This window comes from Prunus dulcis, chromosome 1 (assembly GCF_902201215.1).
Source record: "Prunus dulcis chromosome 1, ALMONDv2, whole genome shotgun sequence".
NCBI lineage: Eukaryota > Viridiplantae > Streptophyta > Magnoliopsida > Rosales > Rosaceae > Prunus > Prunus dulcis.
Window position 1 is genome coordinate 23,616,813 of NC_047650.1, and position 23,514 is coordinate 23,640,326.

A 23,514-nucleotide genomic window follows, 5' to 3' on the forward strand; every position below is an offset into this window, starting at 1 on the left:
ATCCTAGCTAAATAGGGTGTAGAGAAGAACCTATTCAAATTAGAATGACCGTGCAATTGAATCCTTCTCTTATACAATTATCCTTATTCACATTATTAGATAATGAAACCTAATATCAAATATCCTAATGTGAATCTTGTATATGATTATCTCGGTAAGATTTGAATATTTCTTCTTTCAAATCTTATCCACCACTGTCTGCAAATTGCTCTCAGACAAATATCTCGATATGGTAGAAGACTAATCATTCAAGATATGTATGTTATTTAAATTTAATTGAATTTCCGCCTAATGCTTTTGTAAAAATCATGAAGTTCAAGATCTTATATAATAAATTGGGTCTTATAGTTTTACCCAATATTAAATTTACAATTGATACTCACAACCAAGGTCTAAAATATCAATGGTTTCGAAAATATAGGTAGTCCAAAAACACAAAAATTTTGATGGAAATATTGGGATATTATTGATATCGATAAAAATTGAATAAAAACTAGGGAAATTGTAAGAAAAACTTAGAAATTTTTCTTGAAACTTTGGAGGATGTTTATTTAGTCAATTATCTATTACTTTATCTCAAAAAATTGGAAGGAAATGTATTGCATGATGGGTTTAACTAATTTAAGTTGAGTATATAGCGAGCTGACAAATACTGCGAGTTTAAAAAATATGTAGTAATTAATGAAAGAAGATTAAACACACCAATTTTAGTTTGAGTAAAAAAGTTCTCTTTATTCCTCCATTCATACGTATTTCAGACCTTACATATATTATATGGGGTTAGGTAAAATTTCATGTAATCATTTATTTATAATTACTTACTACAATATTTTACATTTTATACATTGCATATGGTAAGATACATGAGTGACTTGATACCACATAGAGTTCCTATAACATTTAAATTTGAGTTATTTATACTAACACCTCCTGAGGTTTTTGGCTTTTTCACAAAACTCCTTGAGATTTTAGAAATAACAAGAACACCCCCTGAGGTTTTAAATTGTTTTTACAAAACTCCTTTTCATTTATTTTTCATCCAAAGATTGATGATTTTACAAAAAAAATTCTCCAAATGACAAGGTTGGCCTTTGAGATTAGATTGAATATACTTCATTGAGGTTAATTTTGTCATTTACATAAGTTTTTTTTTCAATGAAATTATCAAGTTTTGGACAAACAATCAAAGAAAAGGGGTTTTGTGAAAACAAACTGAAACCTCAGGGGGTGTTCGTGTAACTTTTGAGACTTGAGAGGGTTTTGTGAAAACACAAGAAACCTCAGAGGTGTTAGTATAAATAACTCTTCAAAATTTTCATTGTCTTCATCACCTCGATATTATTGATATTAGTGATATTATTGATATTATTGATATTATCGATATTACAGCGATATTTTGACCAAATATTGTTGAAGTGTGAGAGAAATTATCGACGTCGATATTATTGATATTTGTACGATATGTGTAATGATACGTTTCAAGATATCCTTGACCCGAAAAAACGATAATATCTCAATATTTCATTGATATTATCGATATTTTAGATTATTCTCACTACCTTTTACGAAATGACTTTTGCTTTCGCAAACAGATATTTTCGTATCACTTTATATTGTGGCACGTGGTTTTCTTGGGTTTATAGATATTTGACAGATCATGCATTGCTTTTTGTCCATTAGGTTGAAGCAGCACTTGGAAAGTGGGAACATAAATCCGATGTGAAATTAACTTTATATATATGGAGAATTTTGAAACCGATAATGAACACAAACTTGTCAAAGTTTGGATAGTCCTTACTCATTGTCTTATCTAAAGGGTTGGTAATCTGGTCACTCAGTGCAAAGGGATATTTCCTTTTTCTTTCGTCATTGAGGTTAATTATAATCAACTCCAAAATGAAAAAATTCCAACAACAAACCCCAAAATGATCAATTAAAAATGATCATGTAAGGTCCAAAATACCCTAATCTAAAGCCTACGCTTTAAAATGTCAAAATCAACACCTCAAATCTCACAACAATGTTAGAAATTTACATTTTTGTACCACATTTGTTTTTATCAACCGACGAACCCCAAGCTCGATAAACAAAAAAACATTCTTAGCATCCAAATGAAAAAACAAAAAGAAAAAGTAACGTTAAAAAAAGGGCACATGTATTTGCCAGACCTTAATATCACAATCCAAACTCCCACTGTAAACAAGAAAAGAATCACCAGAATCATCAGAATCCTCACTTCTATTGTTACAAGCTGCAGTCAAACACTTAACGGGCTTCCTGTGACCTTCCAACACAGCCAAACAAGAATAGCCGATGCTCCTATTATGATCATCATCAACTAGCCGCCCTGATCTCCTCCAAACCCTAACACTACAATCCGCCGACCCACTAAACACCAAATCCGCCACCACAGCCAAGCACAATATGGCCTTGCTGTGTCCCCTCAGCGCACCCACCACCACCATGCCGCCGCCTTCAACGCCACGATCATGATCACGATCTCTTTCCCACACTAAAATTGACCGATCGCACGCACCGGAGTAGAGCACAGAGCCATCGGAGCTAAAAGCCAAAGCATTCACAGCCGACTTGTGCCTCTCCAGAGTAGCATCAAGCACGACCGACTTATTAACTTTCTTCCACACCTTTATTTTCTTGTCTGCAGAGCCGGTGTAGACGAACTCCCCGTCAAGCGACGACGCTATAGCGTTGATGGCGTCGTCGTGGGCGTTGCTCACCGACTCCAAGCATCTGAAATCCGACGTCCGCCAGATTTTGAATGTGCGGTCCCACGAGGCGGAGTAGAGAAACGAACCGTCGTTGGATATGGCTAGGGCGGAGACTGTGTCGACGTGGTGCACCCAGGTGCACTTCTTGTGTCGCCGGATTTGGACATAGTCCTTGGGAGAGAAGAATCGTGGGACCCGGTCTTTTAGGGTGGGGAGGGTGGCGATGCATTTGAAGTGTTTTTGATGATCGTGTGGGTTTTTGATGAGATTGATGTTGATTTTCCAGACTCGGATTTTGTGGTCTTGGTGAGCGCTGAATAGTAGCTCCCCAACGACCGCTAGAGACTTAACGGTGCTGTTGGTGGTGGCTACCACCTTGTTGGGTGATGAAGGGTGTAATCGGCTCCATGCTATGATCTGACCGTTGGATAAGCCGCTGTATAGGAAGTTTCCGGAGAGGGCTAGGGAGCATACGTAGGAGGAGGAGGTTTGGGTTTTGAGGGTGGCTATGCAGAGGTGGTGGGTGGTTGGGGCTTCTAGAACAAGTTGAAGTTGGTTGGAGATTGAGGTAGTGAGAGAAGGGACAGATGGTAAACTTGGTTGGGAAGAGAGAGAGGAGGAGGAAGAGGTTGATGCTTCTGATTGGAGGAGGTGATTGGAAATATTGGAGTGATCTTCATGAGATTCTTCTGTGCTTGTGTGACATGGCAAGGGACATGGAACAAGTCCCATTAAAGAAAGCTTTGGTTTAAAAAAAGAAAGATATAAAAGCTTCTGTTCGGTTTGTTAGAATGAGTTTACCTTCTTATGAAGAGAAGATATGAAGTTTGAAAAAGGTTACCGCGATGACCCGCTGGAACGTTCATTTTCTAACTTTTCTTGACAATAAACTAGTGGCGAACAGATAAAGAGAAGGCCAGATTCTTCTACCAAAACCAGCTGCAGTACTGCTGCTGGTGTAGGATGCAAGTTAGATATATTAGCCTCTCGACCTTTTTTTTTTAAAATGGGATGGCCTAATAATTAGTTAGCTTTTGGGTTGGGAAAAGAGATATTGCTATCAATTGGCCTAATAATTAGTTAAAAGCTTTTGTGGATTTGCCATTTGAAGGATAATGCTTTCCACTTTCCTTTGTTGCTGTACAAATATCGCTGAAAGTAGAAAAGTATGGGGCCCTTAGGTCATTTTGCTGATGTGTATAATTAGGTTAGAGCAATTCATGATGCTATAGCTAAACACCGCTCTTGATGCAGTGCTTGAATCTTTACTTTTTTGGATCAGAATTTTGAATTTAATTAATCAAATAACTGACTTTAAAAAAGGGTTGGAAATATATAATCTGGGTCCGCATGAGTCCAGTTCTCTGCGAGGACTTTTCCGCTTTCAGATTGTGGAATTTGTCTACCAAGTAACGTCTTTATCATTCACATTGTTTTTTGTAAGGACTAGCCACTAACTTTTCCGCACTCGCTATCAACTAGCAAAGTTTGGCATGGCGGACCAAATGCAAAGGACTAACATAAAAAGTCTGTCAACACATTGGACCATAATTGTGGTGAGTCATATATTGGACCAAGAATGGATCGAAATTGTAAAGAAGGTTCCATTCACTTGCGAAGATGCCAACCCTTTTCCTCTTTCATACTGAGAATTAATGCAATGGTTCATACTTTTTTTTTTCTTCCCTTTTTCGACCGATTAATGGTATATATACATTTTTTCCATGTGTTAATCAATGAACTAATTAATAACTCTTGCGTATGATTCAGTTAAGGTTTCATCTTCATGGTAAGTTTATACGCACTCATCAGAATTTGCCCTTGACCTAGAAGCATCGTTCAACGTTTTTCATTCAATAGGCTTACACTAATAGTAAGAGACTTGTAGTTCAAGTAATTAAAAATATTACCTGCGCATTCGGCGCTGGTAATCAATAAGCATGGACTAGTAATTGGGCTTGTCAATCAAAGATGAACCAGTATATCAAAACGGGTGGCCCATTTGCACTTCCATAACAAAATTATAAGACGGAAATGGGCTTTTGAATGTATCCCAACCAGAAGAGAGAATGAATGATAACAAATTTAAACTTCTTTTTGTTGAAGTCAGACCAATTATTGCATCGTAGGTGAACAGCTCACCGACCTGCAGATATTTTATACTTTGGTTGAGGCTAATAAAATTATAATGTATGTATTTTAAAATTTAATAAATAAAAATGTATATATATGTACAAGTGGCGTCCTAACTATATTCAACTGTATCTGAATACCAAAAATAAAAATAAAAAACCCTACAAAAATAAGAATCATACAAGTAAGTAAGATATGGCCTGTCAGCAGAGTGCCAAATCCCCAATAAGTACCCCAAAAAATTATAAATAATAAAACAATATAAGCTAAATCTAACTTTAAAATCAATAAAACCAAAAAATATGAGAAAAAACTAAAACGACAATAACAGAAATCCAACGGCCAGCAAGGCACTGAGGCCCCACAACCTTGGAGCGGAAGTGAGGTGGTCCCCAGCAGCGGACGTTTCCCGTGCTTGAGTGGACGTCGTAGACGACCCACTCGTACCGTCGTAACTGGGATTGGCGCCGTACAGCGACTGAATCCCCAAAACGTCGTCGCTCGCCAGCTCCACTTTCTTCGTCCGCGACGAGATCGTCGGGAACATAATCGCCTCCTCAACCGACGAGTGGCCCAACCCCAGCAGATGCCCAATCTCGTGAACCGCCACCGACTCCAGGTCGACCGCTGACGTCACGGACGACGTGCTAATGTCACCCGTGATCACCCAGTTCTCGTCAAGGTCCAAGTGGAACCTCCCGCTGGGCGGCGAGAACGCGTGCGCCAGCGTCCCCAAAACCCCATCGAACGGCTCTCCGTCCCCGTGATCGCCACTGAAGAACCCAATCTTGATATCCGCCGTGTAGAACGACGTCGTCTCGGAGAAATTCAACGGCGTCGCTGCCGACCACCGCTGGAAGGCCCGTAAAAACACTGCCTTGACGTCGTCGGCAAGTTTGTTCTCCGGCAAGAATGCGTAGGTCAAGTCGCGCCGGCTGGACGGCCAGACCGGCGTCCCCGGGAAAGTAGAGTAGTGAGCAACCGTGTGGAGATTGGACGTGTTAGACGACGTCGGTTTGCCGGAATTCATGGTAGTGGTGCCGTTGACTATATCGGGATTGCCGCATCGAGGCTTGACGAGGTGCTGGATGGTGCGCTCGTCTAGCTCGCCGGTGACGTTGAGATTGAAGTTCTTCTGGTAGGTTTTGAGAGCTGATTGGAGGTCGTCGTCGAAGTCGTCGGTGAAATTGGAGGGCAAATTGGGAATGTAACCGAAGTAATTGAAGTATTTCTTGAGCTTGGAGAGGCCTTCGACTTTATCGCCGGCGTGGCAGTTGCCGAACTTCTGGAAAGCGTCCCAGGCTGCGGGGACCGAAGCGGTGACGTTGGGGACGAGTGAAGGAGGGATGGATGAGATGTCGGGGAAGAAGCGGGCTGAGGTGTGTGTAAGTGAGAATGAGAGACAGAGAGCAATGGCAATGGGAAAAAGATGAAACGGCAGCCTCATGGTCGTTTTAGTTAATTTGGTTTTTGCTGTGGAGTTTCAAAGGAGACGGAATGAGGAGATTGAATGGTTTTATTTTAAGAGGGAAAGTGGAGATATAAACAAGAAAGGTTGGAGCCGGCAAACACTAGTGCATGATGCATCATAGGAATTAGTCTTTGTCAATTTAATTAATGAATTTGAATTTGCGTGTTTGATTTTGTTTTTAAAAAAAATTCGTATTTAGGTGGGTTTGATTTGAACTGAAAGTTTGTATGCTTTGAATTTTGATGTGTGTGTGGAGTGGTTTTCATAAATAATGCAAGAAGACGTAGATAGCAGAAGTTTCTTTCTAGTTTCTTCTTCTAGTTGTATTGTATGGCTATCATGACCAAATAGACAAAGAAAAAACAAAGGAATTGAAGATGTTTTGACTTTAGGATGATTCACATATGCAGCATCAAGGAGAGCAGTGGTCAAAGTTGGGGGTTGAACTGCATTGCATGTTTCTGAGCCCAGTTATAAGCGTCCACGTGGAACAAATTAACTGATTATAAGTCTTATCCCTGGTTGGCCCCAACCCAGTGGTAGGAAAAAAACTTTCTTCTAACAGGATCCATGGATAATAAGAGCATTTTCATCAGTTAGCCTCTTGTCATGGTAAGAAGAGTCCTAAGGCAGTTACTATTTACGTGAATAATGGGTGTCTTAGTCCCCTCAACAAAGTGTGTTTCCAGCAGTTCAGACTTGCTACGGCAAATACTATTCATTTTTTTATTTTTTTTCACAACTTTGTTTACTTAAACAATTAATTTGGATAATATTTTCGAATAAGATTTTTGAGTTTCTACGTGTCAATACTATTCATATTAAATAAGATTTTCGGTTTCAAATTTCAGATAAATTTTAAATTTCAGATTCATTTCAAAATTCAAATTTCAGATAAATTCAAAATGTCAAATTTCAGATACATTTCGAAATTTAAATTTCAGATAAATTTTAAATTTCAAATTTCAGATAAGATTTTTACCCTTTAAGATTGTGCCACGTGTCATATCTATCTATCTATCTAAATTTTTCTATGAAACCAGAGGCTCAGCTCATACCTCCCACACCAGATCTTCTCTACATTTCTATTTCTCAGATTTTAGATTTCATTCTCCATTTTCAATGGCAGACATGCAAGAGGTTTTGGAGAGGCAAGAGCGAGAAAGGAGAGAAAGAATGCGTCGACGAGCTGCAAGCAAAAGGGCATAGAGAGAACTAGATGAGCAACTTGGCATGGCCGTTGCTTTGCTGAAGGAAGAAAACCAGAGCCGCCGTGGTTCACGAGAAGGTCGTGCCCCGAATGTGGATAGACATAGACATTCTCGGGGTAAGAATCTTCTAGAAGATTATTTTATCCCACATTCTCTGTACTCTGATGTTCATTTTCGAGCGAGATATAAAATGCAACCTCATTTGTTCAATAAAGTCATGCATGATATTTGTAATTATGATGAATACTTTGTTCAAAAGAAAAATTGTGCTAGAAATTTGGGGCTTCTTCCCGAGCAAAAGTTCATAGCTGTGATACGCATGTTGGCATATGGGTCATCTGCTGATCAGGTGGATCAGATTGCCCGGATGGGGAAGTCCACTATTTTGGAGAGTTTGGTGCGATTTGTGATGCAGTGGAAACTCTGTACACCAGGGACTACCTGGGCAGACCTACGCTTAGCGACCTGCAACGGCTTCTAAAAAAAGCTGAGTCTCGTGGATTTCCTGGAATGATTGGTAGCATTGACTGCATGCACTGGCAATGAAAAAATTGTCCAACTGCTTGGCAATGGGATTATGGCAATCGGAAAGGGCAGAAAAGCATCATCCTCGAAGCAATTGCTGGTTTTGATACATGGGTTTGGCACGCCTTCTTTGGAGTTGCCGACTCTCAAAACGATTTGAACGTCTTGGATCGATCCCCAGTGTTTAATGATGTTCTGAGAGGTGAAGCCCCAAATATCACATATCAAATCAATAATACCGTCTACCAGAATGGGTATTATCTAGCTGATGGTATCTACCCGAGGTGGACAACATTTGTGAAATCAATTCCACATCCCCGATCCCATAAGGAAATTTTTTTTGCTGCCTATCAATTGGGGTACAGAAAAGATGTCAAGAGGTGCTTTGGTATCCTTCAAGCCCGGTGGGCTATTATCAGGGGTGCGGCGCGCCTATTAGACGATGAGGTGCTTAGGAGTATAATGATGACTTGTATCATCCTCCACAACATGATTGTGGAAGATGAGTATGATTATGATGCTAATGAAGTGTATGAACCAGATCCCATGAACACGGCCTTAACACGAATTTATGAAAAACCCATGGGGCCAAATGGAGAACCAGTGCAGCATGATCCGTTGGTTAGAGACGGTAGTTTCTTGCCTCGTATGATTGAGCGCTACACGGAGATGCAATCGTCGTATATTCATGAACACCGTCAAGTTGACTTGATGGAGCATTTGTGGGCGGTGAAAGGCAATGAAGGTGAATGAAGTGAAGTGAAGATGTTTTTTTTTAATTATGTTTATGTTGTATTTTTAGTTATGCTTTATTTTTTTTATGCTTTAGTTGTGGTTTGTTTATTTTTTATGCTTTGGTTGTGGTTTGCTTTTTATGTATGGAATGTTTTGAATAAAAAGGAATTTTGTTGAATATTTTCTTTATTCACTAAAAGAAAATCAATACAACTCATAAAATAAAATACATGAATTACCACTAATTTTTTAAACAAAACAAAAAATACAATGAAATGAAAGGCAAGCAAACTAACTTAATGGTACAATGAAATGAAAGGCAAGCAAACTAACTTAATGGTTTTGATCATTTAACCAATCCGTGTTGCTAGGTCCATCGTCACGAAAAAGTCTTCGTCTCATAACATCCCTTCGTTCTAGCTTCCAAAATTGTTTTGTTTCAGGGGACATATGGCTTGTATCCATGGCCATGGTTTCCCGATCCTTTTTTTCAATCTTTTCTTGGAGTACAGACTCCCTTCCCTTTCTTTTGCATATTCTACATCAATTGCCCTATCGTGCTCTTGTTGTTTCATGTCCATTTCAATTCTCATGGCTTGCATCTTTGAAAGTTCCTCCAAAAATTTAGATGCATTCTTGGTAGAATTACTCCCTCTCTTCGCCTTTGCCGCCTTCCTCCCAATAGGTCTAGGCTCCTTTTCAATAAGCGAGTCTTGACTCATCGGGGAATCCATAGGTGAATCCGATGCCGGTGTCTCATGGAGTGGCGTCTCGTTCAAGACTACCGTCGGACCCGTTGGAATAATTTGGAATCTCTTACAATTCTTCACCACCTCCCAACATAGGGTATGGTTGAAACTTTTTTTGCCTTGCCCAGTAGCACCAAAAAACATTTGTGCTTGGATAATCTATAAAAAAAAAAAATGGAAATGCAAGAAACTTTAAAAAATATTGGCAATGCAACAAGTATTTTAAAAAAAATGGCAATACAAGAAACTTTAAAAAACATTGGCAATGCAACAAGTATTAAAAAAAAAATAATGGAAACGCAAGAAACTTTAACAATTTATTAGAAATGCAAAACAAAATATAAATATTGCAAGAAACATTCATATTAATATTGGAAATACAAGAAATATTAACAACATATATAAATTGCAAGAAACATTTAAATAAAATTTAATATGACATAGAAATTAATAAAACAAAAATTACAAATAATTTACCTCACTGCTAAGGTTTTCCCTGCTTCTATGGTTGTTCATCGCTTTTGTCAAGGCATCTCTCCATTTCCCCAACTCTTTGTTAAGAATTTTCCACCTACTAGATAATGCCTGATCCGTACGGGTCGAACCAATTACCCTATCACAAAATTCCTGATGAATTTTTTTCCACATATGACAAAATTTAATCTCATTGCCCGTTACGGGACAATGACTAACTCGGAGCCAAGCCTCACACAAGCTAACATCTTCCATCATGCTCCATGCCCCTCCGGTTTCATTAGAAGAACCCATAATATGATAGAGAAAAAAATAACTTGAAAGTGAAAAAATATTGAGTAGAAAGTGAATAATAGTAGAAGGAGAAGAAAATGTATGAGGAGTTGGTGTTAAAAGTGAAGAGTATTGGTTGGTATTTGTAGAAAAAAATTTCAATATTTTTTAGGTATTTTTTTTTTCGATTTTTTTATTTGGGAAAAAATTGGCTGCCGTTGGATTGCTGGAAAAAGGGGATCGGAAAGCCCAGAATGAGCCACGTGGAAGAGAGCCGTTGGGGGGGGGGGCCAGTTTCGATTTTTTTATTCGGGAAAAAATGGCTACTGTTGGATTGCTGGAAAAAGTGGATCAGAGAGCCCAGAAGCTAGCCACGTGGAAGAGAGCCGTTGGGGGACTGTAGCGGGCTTGTCAAATTTTTTTTAACGATACACGCGTCAACGTTAAAAAAATTTAAACTCCAGCGCTGACGTCAGCTCTTGCCCTCGGGCTGGAGCTAGGGCCAGCCCAGTTTGCTGGGCCCCACTCCTTGCCTTGGCAGATCTTTGTTGCTGGAAACACCATTTTGGGTTTGCACCCTCTCCTTGGGCCCTTTGCTAGAAATGCTCTAACAGTGAGAGTTTCTCTCCTTTTATAATAAAAAGTATTATTCTCATTATATGAGAGTTCCTCTCCTTTTATAGATTATTTACTTTGTGATGTGCATCTTATTATATGTACGTATTTGTATATGTTGAGTTTGTATAAGGCCAATAATTGACAATTGACTTGGCAACACATAACATAAGGGCACCAAAATGTATCTTAAGACTTGTCCTATGTAGTTCAAAAAAATCGTATTATTATACTCACGTACATGTTCCTTTTGCTATTCTATACAGGCAGAGGGATTCCGTTCCAGTGAGGTTGAATAGTATAATCAAATTATTAATAACCTCAATAATAATCAAATTATTAGGATGCCAAAATCTTAAATTTAATTGCAAATTACTTTTATTATTTGAAATTGAGGATTTTTTTCCATCAGCATTTTATTCTTCACAAACCTACTTCTTAATATCATGTTAACATAAGAATTTTTCTTCGCAAACTTTATTTGTGTGTGTATATATATATAGTCCCTTTTTATTTAGGAATTTTTCAAGTAATTTTATTTGAGGGACACCCATTAGGGTTTTCTACGATTTTTTTTTTTCCCAACAATCCAAACAATCTATTGTTTAAGTCTAAATCCATAGACCATCCTTGTAAAAAATATATAGAGAGCGCTTTAGTTGAGAGATACCTTAAATAAGTTTATTTGAGAGACATCCTTATATGGCACACTCCGTATTGTATTTCACTACCATTTATTTTGTAGATATTCATTTAAAGATCATCTCTATAAATAATAAATAAAAATAAAACTCACTTGAATTCGATATTATTTGATCTCTCAATTGAATTATTACAATTTTAGTACTCTCTTTAAGCACTATTTTAATTGATTTTGTAGGACACAATTGGATGTGTAACGATTTTCGATTTGTATAAATGCAAGGATAATTTATGAATATAGACTTAAAAAATAGATCATTTGGATCGTTGAAAAAATAGATCATTTGGATCGTTGAAAAAAAAAATCATATGGAACCTTAAAAGGTGTCCCTCAAATAAAATTATTTGAGAGATTTCTCAATAAAAGAGGACCATATATAAGGATGCAAGTTAGATATATTATAGCCGAGGACTAAAATATTGATAATATTGAGGATATTATCATTTTTCCGGTCTAGGATATTTTGGAACATATCCATACACATATTATATAAGTATCGATAATATCGAAAAATATCGACGTCAATAATTTTTCTCACACTTCAGCAACATTTGGCCAAAATATCTCTATAATATCGATAATATGGAGATGATGAAGACATTGAAAATTTTGAAGAGTTATTTACACTAACACCCCCCTGAGATTTCTTGTGTTTTCACAAAACCCCTTTAGGTCTCAAAAATTACACGAACACCCCATCAGGTTTCAGTTTGTTTTCACAAAACCCCTTTTCAATGATTGTTTGTCCAAAAATTGATGATTTCATTGAAAAAAACTTATGCAAATGACAAAATTAACGTCAATGAAGTACTCAAATGCCAACTTTGTCATTTGGAGAATTTTTGTGTGTATAAAATCATTAATCTCTGGATGAAAAATCAATGAACATGAGTTTTGTGAAAACAATTTAATACCTCATGGGGTGGTCTTGCAATTTTTAAAACCTCAAGGAGTTTTGTGAAAAAGTCAAAAACCTCAGGAGGTGTTAGTGTAAATAACTCAAATTTGAACCTTATAGGAACTCTATGTGGTATTAAGTCACTTAGGGCTCGTTTGGTACATCATATTAAACTTTGGATAAAAGTAAATAATCCATGACGGTTGTTTGGTGTTAACTTGTATTATTTAGTTACCTGACTATTTTAAACGGGTTGGGCTTTCAATACTCTCCTTACCTGACTAACTAATACAATCTACACATCTCGGTAAAAGATAATACATGCTTAATTATATGGCTAGGGAAAAAGAACACACACGTTCACTTGAAAAATCCTATTTTCATCTTATTCTCCCTAGCGTTCTTCTCTCTTTCTTTATATATTTCCTTTTTTATTAAATTTTGTGGAAATTAGGTTATGAGCTTTTATTTTTGTGAAAATTAGGTTAGGAATGTAATTGATTGTGGAATTATTTATTTGTCTATATTTTGTATTGAATTGAAACTCAATGTTTCGGAGAGTAACCAAAAACCTTGGGTTTGGTTGCTGGGGAGTGGATGAGTTTGATTCATATTCAGTTTTCCAAATTTCAAGCTTCAATTTGGTCGATGAGTGGATTGTTTGATTTAATTTGGTGAATGCTGGAAATTAAATTTTAGTTAACCAAATCGTATTCAGGCAAATTTATGATGATGGATGGATATATGGGATTAATGGCAAGAAGCTGCAGCTAAATTAAAAGCCCTTTTAACTTCCCACTAAATTACTCCCTAATTTCCCTATAAATTTAAATTTTCATTAAATTATCAAAGAATTCTTAAATAAAAATTGTATGATCTGATGTTATCTGGAATAGCACCAAACACAGTATAACTTAATCAGACTATTTATCTGGAACAACACCAAACGCCTTATAATATTATGGATAAACAGTCAAATACTCTCCGAAACATATTAATACTATTGATAGAAATTAGTCAGTACAGTCCGACGTACCAAACGAGCCGTTATATATCTTAACATGCAATGTATAAAGTGTAAAATATTGTACTAAATCATTATAAATAAATGATTCTGGTGTGTTTAATCTTCTTTATTTAATTACTACATATTTTCTACACTCACAGCATTTGTCAACTTGCTATATAATCAACTTAAATCAGTTAAACTCATCATGCAATGCATTTCCTTCTAATTTTTTATATATGATAAAGTAATAGATAATTGATTAAATAAACATCCTCCAAAGTTTCAAGAAATTTTTTCAAGTTTTTCTTACAATTTCTATAGTTTTTATTCAATTTTTATTGAAATCGATAATTTTCTGATATTTCCATTGAACTTTTCATTTTTTTTAAACCATCAATATTTTAGACCTTGATTATAACTAGCATAAGTAAAGCGGGTATTTGTATTTTGGTTAGTTGAACTACATGTATAACTGGTGTCATTGCCATTGGGCGTTGTATATCCTTATTCAATGTCAGCCGTATGACCGTATCAGAAGCCATGCTACATCCAAGTTGAATAAGTCAAGCTAGACCGCATAATTAAGGAAACAAGGTAACATATCCAACCAATCCCTAATCTAATTGGATTAGCACCAGTTTAATTAACGAAACATAATGAAAATATTTGGTTATAGAATTAAGTGCAATGCAGCCGCCGAACATGCATAAAATAGCATTAAGAAAACAGATAAAACAATATGAAACACTAACACGCCAAGGAATAACATCTCTCCCATATATGTTCCCACTGCCTTTGATTGTGATGTGAAGAAATGTCAAAAGTCTTTTGCATCATTCATGTATAAAATTATATTTCTACTAACGATTTATTTATTATAAGAAAAACGCACGCATCATTTCTAGAATTGACATCATGCATTAGGTTAATAGTTAGCTAACCAGGTTGAAAATGGAACCTTCCACAGCCACGGCCCACATGTGACAACATCTACCATGACAGATATTTTATTTGTCAATTCCCAGAAGGTTCAACGAGAGCTGAGTTTATTTAATCAATAGCGCGGAGAGAGAGAAGGTTCGTTTCTTTGGTGGCTTTCAGTCTTTGTTGCTGCAAGAAGGAACCTTAAGTTGTAATCAAGTGCGTCAATGAAACGTGTTCGCTTTTAAAAATGTCATGGAAGACCCGCGCTTTCAAAATCAGGCTGCCATCATATCCATATAATAGTCATGTTGATGTTATATATATAGACCTCCGAACCCATCACAGCCAAAAGCATCAAAGTTTACTTACAAAAATTAGAACCAAATCATTCATCTTCTTAATTTGCTTGAAACAATGGCATCAAGTGTCTCAAATCACGAGAACTCATGGGCTGATCAGTGGGACTACACCAACCCAGACCCCTTGCCTGTTTCTGAGACCAAGAACAGCTCCGGCGCAAAGGCGAAATATGCCAAGAAAGTTGAAGAAGGGCTTGGAAAAACAAAAGAAGTGGCATCAAATGGCATGAACAAAGTGAAGTCAGGAGCTCAATCGGGTTTCCACTGGATCAAAGACAAGTACCAAAAGACAACCGGAAAGCAGTAGCTAGCCGCATGCAGCTTTGCCTCTATCATCTTATATGGAACATTTATACATATGTATATGCTACCATTTTATCATTCTTTAATTTTTATGAAATTTTGTTTTTGTTATTGTATTTCGTATTTGTATACGGATTTGAGTTGATCTGATCTGATTCATTATATTCTGGTTATTGATTTGATTTTTCTGTTTCCGAAATGAGTCCATGGTTCAATAAACAAAACAGAGCTTCCTTCACGGAGATCAATTCAACTTCAAAAAAATTTGAAGCATTAAATGAGGATCAAGAGGTAGAGGATATATATGTTTTATTAATAAGATAATGAAAATTTGTGTGTATAATGACTTTTAAAAAAATGTTTATATCGCCTGAGGTTGTCCTTTCGATTAAATTTCTGGTTCTGCGACTGTTTGTTAGTAGTTACGCACGTTCTTGTTGACTTAGAAAAAGGATGTTTCATTAACCAAAAAAACAGATATTATATGGAAACTTCCATCAGGCCACAGGTGACAACTGCCACGGTTCCTTTAACGTAGTTTTTAGTTTACCCCAACAAGGTTCCACGAGATCAGTTATTTACTTGTGTTGAAAGAAGGTTCTTTTCTTCCTCTGTCAAAGTTTCTGTTTTCTGTACAGCGTTAAGTATTTCACCATTAATATAAGTATCACAGATCGTGTTTAGTTTTCAGAACACAAGGAACAACCATGATTTGATTTCTCTCTTTCTCTCTCTCTCTCTCTCTCTCTCTCTCTCTCTCTCTCTCTCTCTCTCTCAAGAAAACTCTGGTTTTCTTCATATTTCATATTCGAGTGCAAAAGGGTTTCGTCAATGGGATCAAATAGGCCGTACGACACCCCACGGGGAGATCAAAGGGATGGCAGCAACCAAGACCCTGCTTCTGCTTCTGAGACCAAGAAGAGCTCTGGTTCTGCTGATTGTGCCAAGGGTAATTATACTAGGAAAGTGGAAGAAGGCTTTGACAAAATTAAGGCTGCAGCATCAAATGGTATGAATAGGGTTAAGATTGCAGCTCATTTGGGTCTCCACTGGATCAAGAGCAAGAGCAAGACAAGCCGAAAGCAATAGCAGCAGCTTATCTTTAATCTTTGTACAACATACATGCACGGCCATTGCCATTCTTTAATCTGAGTCGAAAAAGAGAAATTACCACATTTATAAATTGTCCTTTTTATGACCTTTTACTTTTGTTTGTAATTATAGTCGGTTGATTAATTGTGAAACCGTGCTTATTCATTTTGCTGTTCAAAATTCGAATGGGAGTTACAACTAGTTGAGGCCAACAAACCCTCTCTTTCTTGGGTCTAAACAAAAACAAAGAGCCAAAAAAAGAAGAAAAAGAACATTGTTTATGGGGGTGAAATATACACCGTACAATTACAACCACTTCAAATAACAAACTTTGTAAACATAATTCCTTGTTCCATCCACAACTATATACAATATTTTTATTAAGCTCAAGTGAAATAGAGAAAATGCCCATTGCTTACCCATAAGTCTTACGAATTTTTAATAGACAACTACAACTTGATAAATGATGTAATACATGCCTAAGTGGGAGGTACAAATCTAGTGGAACTTGAATTTAGCATCGTAGTGGTCTGTCGTAAGTAGGAGGTAAGGAGGGGCAGTGCTCATTCATGTTAGTGTATGGCTCTATGGTGTTATATTCAGGCAGTTCCATCCGATATTCACCAAGGATCTGGCAGAATGGGGGCTTTTCGTCCTTGCCATTGCACCAACTTGGCAAGCGGGTTTGGTTATCCTCAAAAATCTTAAGCATGTACGCATCACGAATCTGTGACCAAGTTTAATAAAGCCATGTCATATATAGTCACAGTTATGAAAGTTAAAAGAAAACTACGCGAGTGCAAAATGACTTACAGTGAATTCAGTAACTTGGATAGAGTTGGAAATAGGGCCAAAAATCCCAGCTTCTTTATACATTGCAAGAATAAAAGCAACACATGTTGTAGATTTGCCATCGCTGTATACCCATTCATCTTGTTCTGGAATTGTAAGCAAATGATCAAAGGCTATTTCACGATTCTCAACCTCAGTTAGAATCTCGTACAGGTCCAAACCCTAAAAGGAAGCACACAGGTGAGAATTAACATCAGATTCAATATAGAGCAAGCAGATAATATACTAAAATAAAATTAGAAGATGCTAAGGAGATTTAGAATCCTAAGGGCAGACAAACGTGTTCATTCCCAAATAAACAAGACAGAACAAAATGGCATGGCTTAGGATTTTAAGTTGATTTAATAGACACCAAAAGTAAAATGAAAACCTCAAGCAAAGCATAATTACCTCTGTCCCCAGCCGCTTGTTGAGAGCTTCATTCCACATATTTGCAGCATAAGCAGGCTGCATCCTGGTCCACATAGACATGACAGAAACAACCTGAAAACAGGAGCTGCCAATTAGGATAGAAAACTTAATTGACCAAAACCAAGTATGCTCCATCTAAAAAAACATATACGTACATACATATATACATGCATGTGTGGGGAGATGAAACGCAGCATGAAATTCGTGCGTGCATGCTGGTGAAATAACAATACAAACTAACAACCGACACAATAATACCCTGCCTCATCTCTATAATGTTTAATTGTACTAGGACACACAAAAGTTTAAAGCAGTAAATGCATACCAAGTGAGTATCAAGAGGAGGAGGATAGTTGTCAGCCATGGTGTCAATCCAGCTAAATATCATATTGTGATAACCATATGGCTTCCCTGACATACTCTGAGCATATTCCCATGCTGCCGTAGAATTGAATTTTGCACGCAATTCTGGATGCAAGGGAAGCAAGGCTATTTGTGGATTAGAACTATCCTTGAGTGCTAGTTCCCACCACTCATCCCATGGAACCACCGCTATAATTTCTTCACCCTGCAATATTAATACATGTAAAATGTCAAAACAATCCAACACTCAGTCAGACCAATCACAATAACTCCACAGAAAGAGAAAGTACCAATCAAAGCTGAAGAAACTTAAAAATCTATGCAACATTGTCATCTATTTAATTTTTTTCACTAAACAAATGCCCATAATCTGTTTAAGTGACACTTCAAGCCCGATTCAACTATCACTTCCACTCTTTGCAAGAATCAAAACATTTAGAAAGCTTAATTTATATTCCACAAGAAGTCCAAACCAATGAAATCAGAGAGTTACTTTAATTTAAAGCATGCACACAAGGTGCAATTGTTTCTCATACTACTCTTTATATTTCAACCTTAATGAGCTATAAAATGTCCTTAATTTGATACCTTTTCATTTTCATGTCCTGATTCGCCAACCCATAGATTGCCCATCTCATCCTTCAAGCACACTGCTGTATGGCCAGCAAATGCTCCGGTTACCCATTTTTCCAAAGTCTCGAATCCACCCCATCGACCACGGATCTTTGAAACTGCTAGAAAATCACCAGAATGAACATCTTCTGGATTTATAGTTGTCTGCCAAGGCTGAGAACGTTTTTCAAATGTAGCACCCATGTGCTTCTTCAAAAAATCAATGTTTGCACTTTGACCCCAAGCAGTGTTAGAAAACAGAGGCAAAACATCTATTAAAGAAAGCATGGTCCCCAGCATCCCTGATGGCATGAGAAACACAGAGACCCCATGCTGCTTTACCTGCTCAACAGTCATCACAGTGTCATCTCCAAGGAATTAAGGTTGTCAAGCTTAATGTTCAAACAGATTACAGATAAATGTACATACATATTCCAACTCTGCCTGCTCTTCCCACGAGTCGAATTTCAAGGTATGTTCTCGAGCAGAGAAGTAGTAATCCCATGTAATCCGATAGGGTGTTGCAAAAACATACAGATCCATACAAGCCCAACTGTGTGCCTCAGAAGTCTGTAAAAGAACCAATTTGACAAAATCAACCCCAGAAACTAAATTTACAATAATTCACTACTCAGTCAGAAGTCCAAACCAAGATTACCATGAACTGATTTCAGCTCATGTTAAAGCTGAGCATCCAATACAATTAACTCAATTGAAGACAAAACCAATCAAAATCAGAAAAAGCATTCAATAGCTCAAACCGAGATAAAGACCGAACCTTGAGATAGAGAACGCCACCTCCCAAATTGGGTTTGTCCCGATCGCCTTCGGTGAACTCGAGCCGAGCCTGGTTACCAGAAAAGCAAGCTCCTTCCCATTCAATTGATGTATTGTCGGGAGTCACCGACCCGATAAAAGAAGGCAACAAATCCACAGCACTGTGGAAATTGTTGAGCACCGGCCACGATATCTGACGTGGCAGAACCGGAAGCACATCCTTGATCCTGAGGGGGACCTTGAGAGCGTCCCCAAATCCTAATACTAACCCTAGAAAGCACAACAGCAGCAGTAATAGCCATGGAGTGCGAGAGAAGAGAGACATTGATGGATGGATAGGATGGGTTTTTCCTGGAGCAACTCCAATTGATCAGAAAGAGTTGCAGGGAGGGAAAACCCTAACCCTAGATTTTGGGGACGCGGAAACGGAGGAGTGTCAAAAATGGAGGAGCGCGAGGAGGTGACGATTATCCATGGTCGTCTCGTCTTGTTGGAACTGTTCGGATTTTGGATTATTCTTCGTCTTTCTTTGACTTTGCTATTGCTTTGCGATTGGGTCGTGCGTACGTTTCTATGTTCAACGTCGCGGGAAAGTTAGCTAGCTTCTGTCCGTTGGATAATTTTTAAGAAAACGACACCCTCTGCTTCACTGCCCCGTTTCGCAGATAGAAACGCCACCCTCTCAGAACGGAGTTACGGATCGGTGCTTGAGTTTGATTGATCATTATAATTTATTTCAACTCCACATGACTAGCCGTCAATATATTGGCATAAAAACTTAAATTATTATTGAAACTAGCCCCTTGGCACCAAAAAAAACCTTGCAATGAGACGTGAAAAAGTTATCTTACGTGTTATTGTGTTATTGGACGGGCATAGCAAAAAATACTATCTCCGTTATATGAAAGTTTCTTCTCCCTTGGCACATGATTGGTTTTCTTTTTTCTTTTTTATTTTATTTTAAAATTAAGAAAATATAATATTTATAGTTATATTCCATAAAAGTATGATTTATTATCTGATTTTGTTTTTAATTTTAATTTTTTAATATAAAAAAATATGAATTTACTGTAACACCACGACTCCAAATTTAATTGTTTATTTTAATCGATGTAATTAAATTTACGAATTTACCCTTGGGGTAGGGGTAAATTGGTCACTTTCTTATCCGGAAGGATTTTGGGACCGTGGATGGTATTTTTGGGTAGGTGGTACCGAGACGAATTCGTAGACAGGCGGTAGGCTTGAATCGGAGTTGTAACGAAAAAGTTACGGGCAAAATACTTCCAGTGGCAAACTTGTAATTATTTCAAAAAGTTTGGTAAAAATCAGATTTTCACCTCAGCTCTCTCTCTCTCTCGCGCGACACTCTCTCTCTCCTCAGTCTCTCTCTCTCCCCGACGTCAACCCTCTCTCTCCTCGGTTCGCGCAGCTCCGGCCACGGCAGGACCCGAGACCGGTCCCGATCGATCCGCCTCGACGTCCCGATCAAGCCTAGGCCGTTTTCCCCGTCGAAAACCACGAACTCCGGCCGCGAGCTCGACTGGTTCGAACCGGAGCTTGCTCGCCGTCGCGCCGTCGCCTCTGCCGCCCAAACTCGGTGATTGAGGTATGGTTTCTCCTCCTTTTTACGAGTTCTAGCTGATGTTGGTATAGGTTTGGATCGTTTGTGAGTGTAGAAACCGATTAGGAAAACCTAGGGTTTGGGCCGAATTTCAAACTGAAATTCCGGCCAGTTGCCGCCCGAATTGGGCCTCCCCGTAGTTGAAGAAAGTGATCCTGACCTCGAGTAGAAGCTAGGGTAGGAAGGGTGAGCTCGGGTGTGGAGTTTTTCCGTCGCCGGAAATTACTCTACACACCCACGCGCTGCCGGCGCGTGTGGCGGCGCGTGGGCAAGTCTGGTGAGGCTGCTAATTAACCCGATGAGATCCTTAGGTTGTCACGAGCGTGTAGGAATTCGCGGATCTCAATTCGGATGTCGTTTGACTATCGAACGGATTTTCGCATATTGTGCGTTATCCGGGTTCGATAGATTCCAACCGTTAGATCTTTCCCGAGTTAAAATATGTTGTTCTAGGAATTCCTAGGACCGTATGGGACTTCACGAATTCTGAATCGGAGCCCCGGATGTTCCAATTCAATAGTGCAAAGTTTGCGGGTTAGCGATAACCGTAAAATCGTGAACGAATCCTAAACCTGTAATTGGACCTTAGGATACCCTCTTCAACGTGCACGTATGGGGAATTTGGGGATTTAATCATTTAATTTATGATTTCCGCTTCGACGTAATGTTATACCAATTAACGGTTCGTATTTCGAAATAGGTGTTTCGACTGCACGTACTCAGCAGGCAGGACCCTCACGTGGTCAGGCAGCGTGGGATTATCTGTGAGTGGACTTTGTTTTAATCATATGCATGGTTTTAATTGATGAAAGTTTCTGCATAATGTTTTAATGACTTATGGATTTTATTTATCATGCTCATGAAATGATTTTGTTGGTCGGGTAGTTTTGGCTATATATATATATATATCGAGTTTGGCATTCTTGGGTTTTGAGAGTGCATTTGTGTGGTTAGTGGGGAGGTAAAATTATGCGCTATAGATGAGATGTTGGGGTAGTTGGAGGTAGATGTGGAAGAATGTGGTTGTGGAGAGAAATTGTGTGACTACACTACGTAAGTACCTTCCCCAGTTACTAGTCTCACTCGCGGCGTTGGATGTTCCGGCGTGTGAGACACTTTCCATATGCGGCGTTGGATGTTCCGGCATGTGGAAAGACTTATTATAGAGTTTAGGGTCATCACCATGGCGTTGGATGTTCCGGTGTGTGATGATCCAGTCTGCGCGCGTAGGACATAGTTTGGAAGCTACACATGGCGTTGGATGTTCCGGTGTGGGAGCTTTGGAGTTTCGTCCCCCGGTTGGACCGCTCATCCCTAGACGCAGGATAGCACCTGGAAATCCTGCGGACTAGTCAAACGATCCCCCAGTTGGATTGTTTTCCCGGTACCTAGGTGGTGTGATGAGTATATCGTATAGCTATTTATTATATATATATATATGTATATTTATATGTAGATATGTAGGGTTGAGTGTGTAAGGAATTAGTAGTTTGAATGAAGTGGTAAAATGGAGAGAATGGGGTTTCTTTTGAAAGAGATAACTTGTGTTTTTGAAAAGTTTTATTTGAATTAAGTTTTGAGTAATTAATCTTGGAATTGTGAACTTGCATGACTTGAGCATTATTTTTACATGGTGGGGTTACTATGTTGTTTTTAACTGCAATCTGGTTTTTGTCCACTCACATATTTTCTGTTTTGCGCCCCCCAGCCAGTAGTCGCTCCAGGAAGCGTGCAAGTGGTGTACGAAGCTCAATCTGTGCATCTTTCTAGTTAGGAACTGAGTAATTTCTTCTACTCAACTGTACTTGTAATCTAAATTCAGTAGATGCTCTGTATCGCCCTTGATAGATTTTACTTGTGAGGCCGGAGGCCACTTTAGCGACTTGTAAAATTGTGAAAGCATGCTGTTGGTTGGGATTATTATTACTGTGTGTTGCAGGTTGAGTAAATTTTTGTTGGGATTGCTTTTAACAGGGGAGACTCTGCCAAAATTTTGGTAGAAAGTCTCGAGTTTTAATTTAGTGGGCCCGGCATCGGGATGATGTCGGAACAAAGACGGGGTCCGCTCCGGTTTCCGGGAAATTCCGGGGCGGGGCCTGTCAGCTTGGTATCAGAGCATTAGGTTCATTTTCCTTCGACTATTGCACTTTTGCTGCATTGTTGATCTAATGATTTCATGATTTCTTTGTGTAGAATCATGTCGGCTCGCAGAGCTAGAACAAGAGGCCGCGGTCAGAGATGGGGGCCGAATCCTCCACCTCCATCTCCGTCACCCCCTCCTTCACCACCAGTACCTTCGCCTCCACCATCCCCACCTGCGGGAGATAATGCTTTGGATATGAGACATGTGCTCAGCCAGTTTACTCGCACAATGGCTACAGCCTTACGGGGAAGGCGCGGTACAGAAAGTTCTGAAATTAAGAGAGTTAAAGAACTTGGGGCAAAGGAATTTGTGGGTAGTACAGACCCAGCAGAAGCAGAATCATGGATTACTGATGTGGAAAGAATTTTTGAGGTTTTGGAATGTCCAACTGAGGATAGAGTCCGCTTGGCTACCTTTCTACTCAAGGGCAATGCTTATCATTGGTGGAAGGCAGTAAAAAGGGGTTATGAAAATCCGGCTGCTATAAACTGGGGAGAATTTCAGCGAGTCTTTTCAGAGCAGTTTTACC

General features: G+C 38.5%; 3 protein-coding genes across 4 annotated transcripts in view; all 3 read right to left on the bottom strand.

Annotated features, from left to right (window-relative positions):
* Nucleotides 1-1,834: 1,834 nt before the first annotated feature.
* On the bottom strand, nucleotides 1,835-3,680 carry LOC117615733 (protein JINGUBANG-like). The gene has a single exon (XM_034344877.1). The coding sequence runs from the start codon at nucleotides 3,459-3,461 to the stop codon at nucleotides 2,139-2,141; it is 1,323 nt and encodes a 440-aa protein (XP_034200768.1). The 5' UTR covers nucleotides 3,462-3,680; the 3' UTR covers nucleotides 1,835-2,138.
* Nucleotides 3,681-4,912: 1,232 nt separating this feature from the next.
* Nucleotides 4,913-6,469, bottom strand: LOC117616732 (metalloendoproteinase 2-MMP). The gene has a single exon (XM_034346130.1). It carries the CDS (start codon nucleotides 6,307-6,309, stop codon nucleotides 5,176-5,178), a length of 1,134 nt encoding a protein of 377 aa, XP_034202021.1. The 5' UTR covers nucleotides 6,310-6,469; the 3' UTR covers nucleotides 4,913-5,175.
* A 9,992-nt stretch (nucleotides 6,470-16,461) lies between these two features.
* The window catches only part of LOC117629760, a 13,432-nt gene continuing 6,379 nt past the window's right edge, over nucleotides 16,462-23,514 (bottom strand). The window contains exons 1-7 of one of the 2 annotated variants that reach the window (XM_034362360.1): nucleotides 19,220-19,933; nucleotides 18,871-19,011; nucleotides 18,418-18,783; nucleotides 17,792-18,034; nucleotides 17,446-17,538; nucleotides 17,017-17,217; nucleotides 16,462-16,930 (exon numbers count right to left, since the gene is read on the bottom strand). In XM_034362360.1, the coding sequence (XP_034218251.1) occupies nucleotides 16,718-16,930; nucleotides 17,017-17,217; nucleotides 17,446-17,538; nucleotides 17,792-18,034; nucleotides 18,418-18,783; nucleotides 18,871-19,011; nucleotides 19,220-19,543 (1,581 nt within the window). In that variant the 5' untranslated portion in view covers nucleotides 19,544-19,933 and the 3' untranslated portion in view covers nucleotides 16,462-16,717. Of the gene's footprint in view, nucleotides 16,931-17,016; nucleotides 17,218-17,445; nucleotides 17,539-17,791; nucleotides 18,035-18,417; nucleotides 18,784-18,870; nucleotides 19,012-19,219; nucleotides 19,934-23,514 lie in introns of those variants that run through there. The other variant, XM_034362368.1, reaches the window with a different exon arrangement.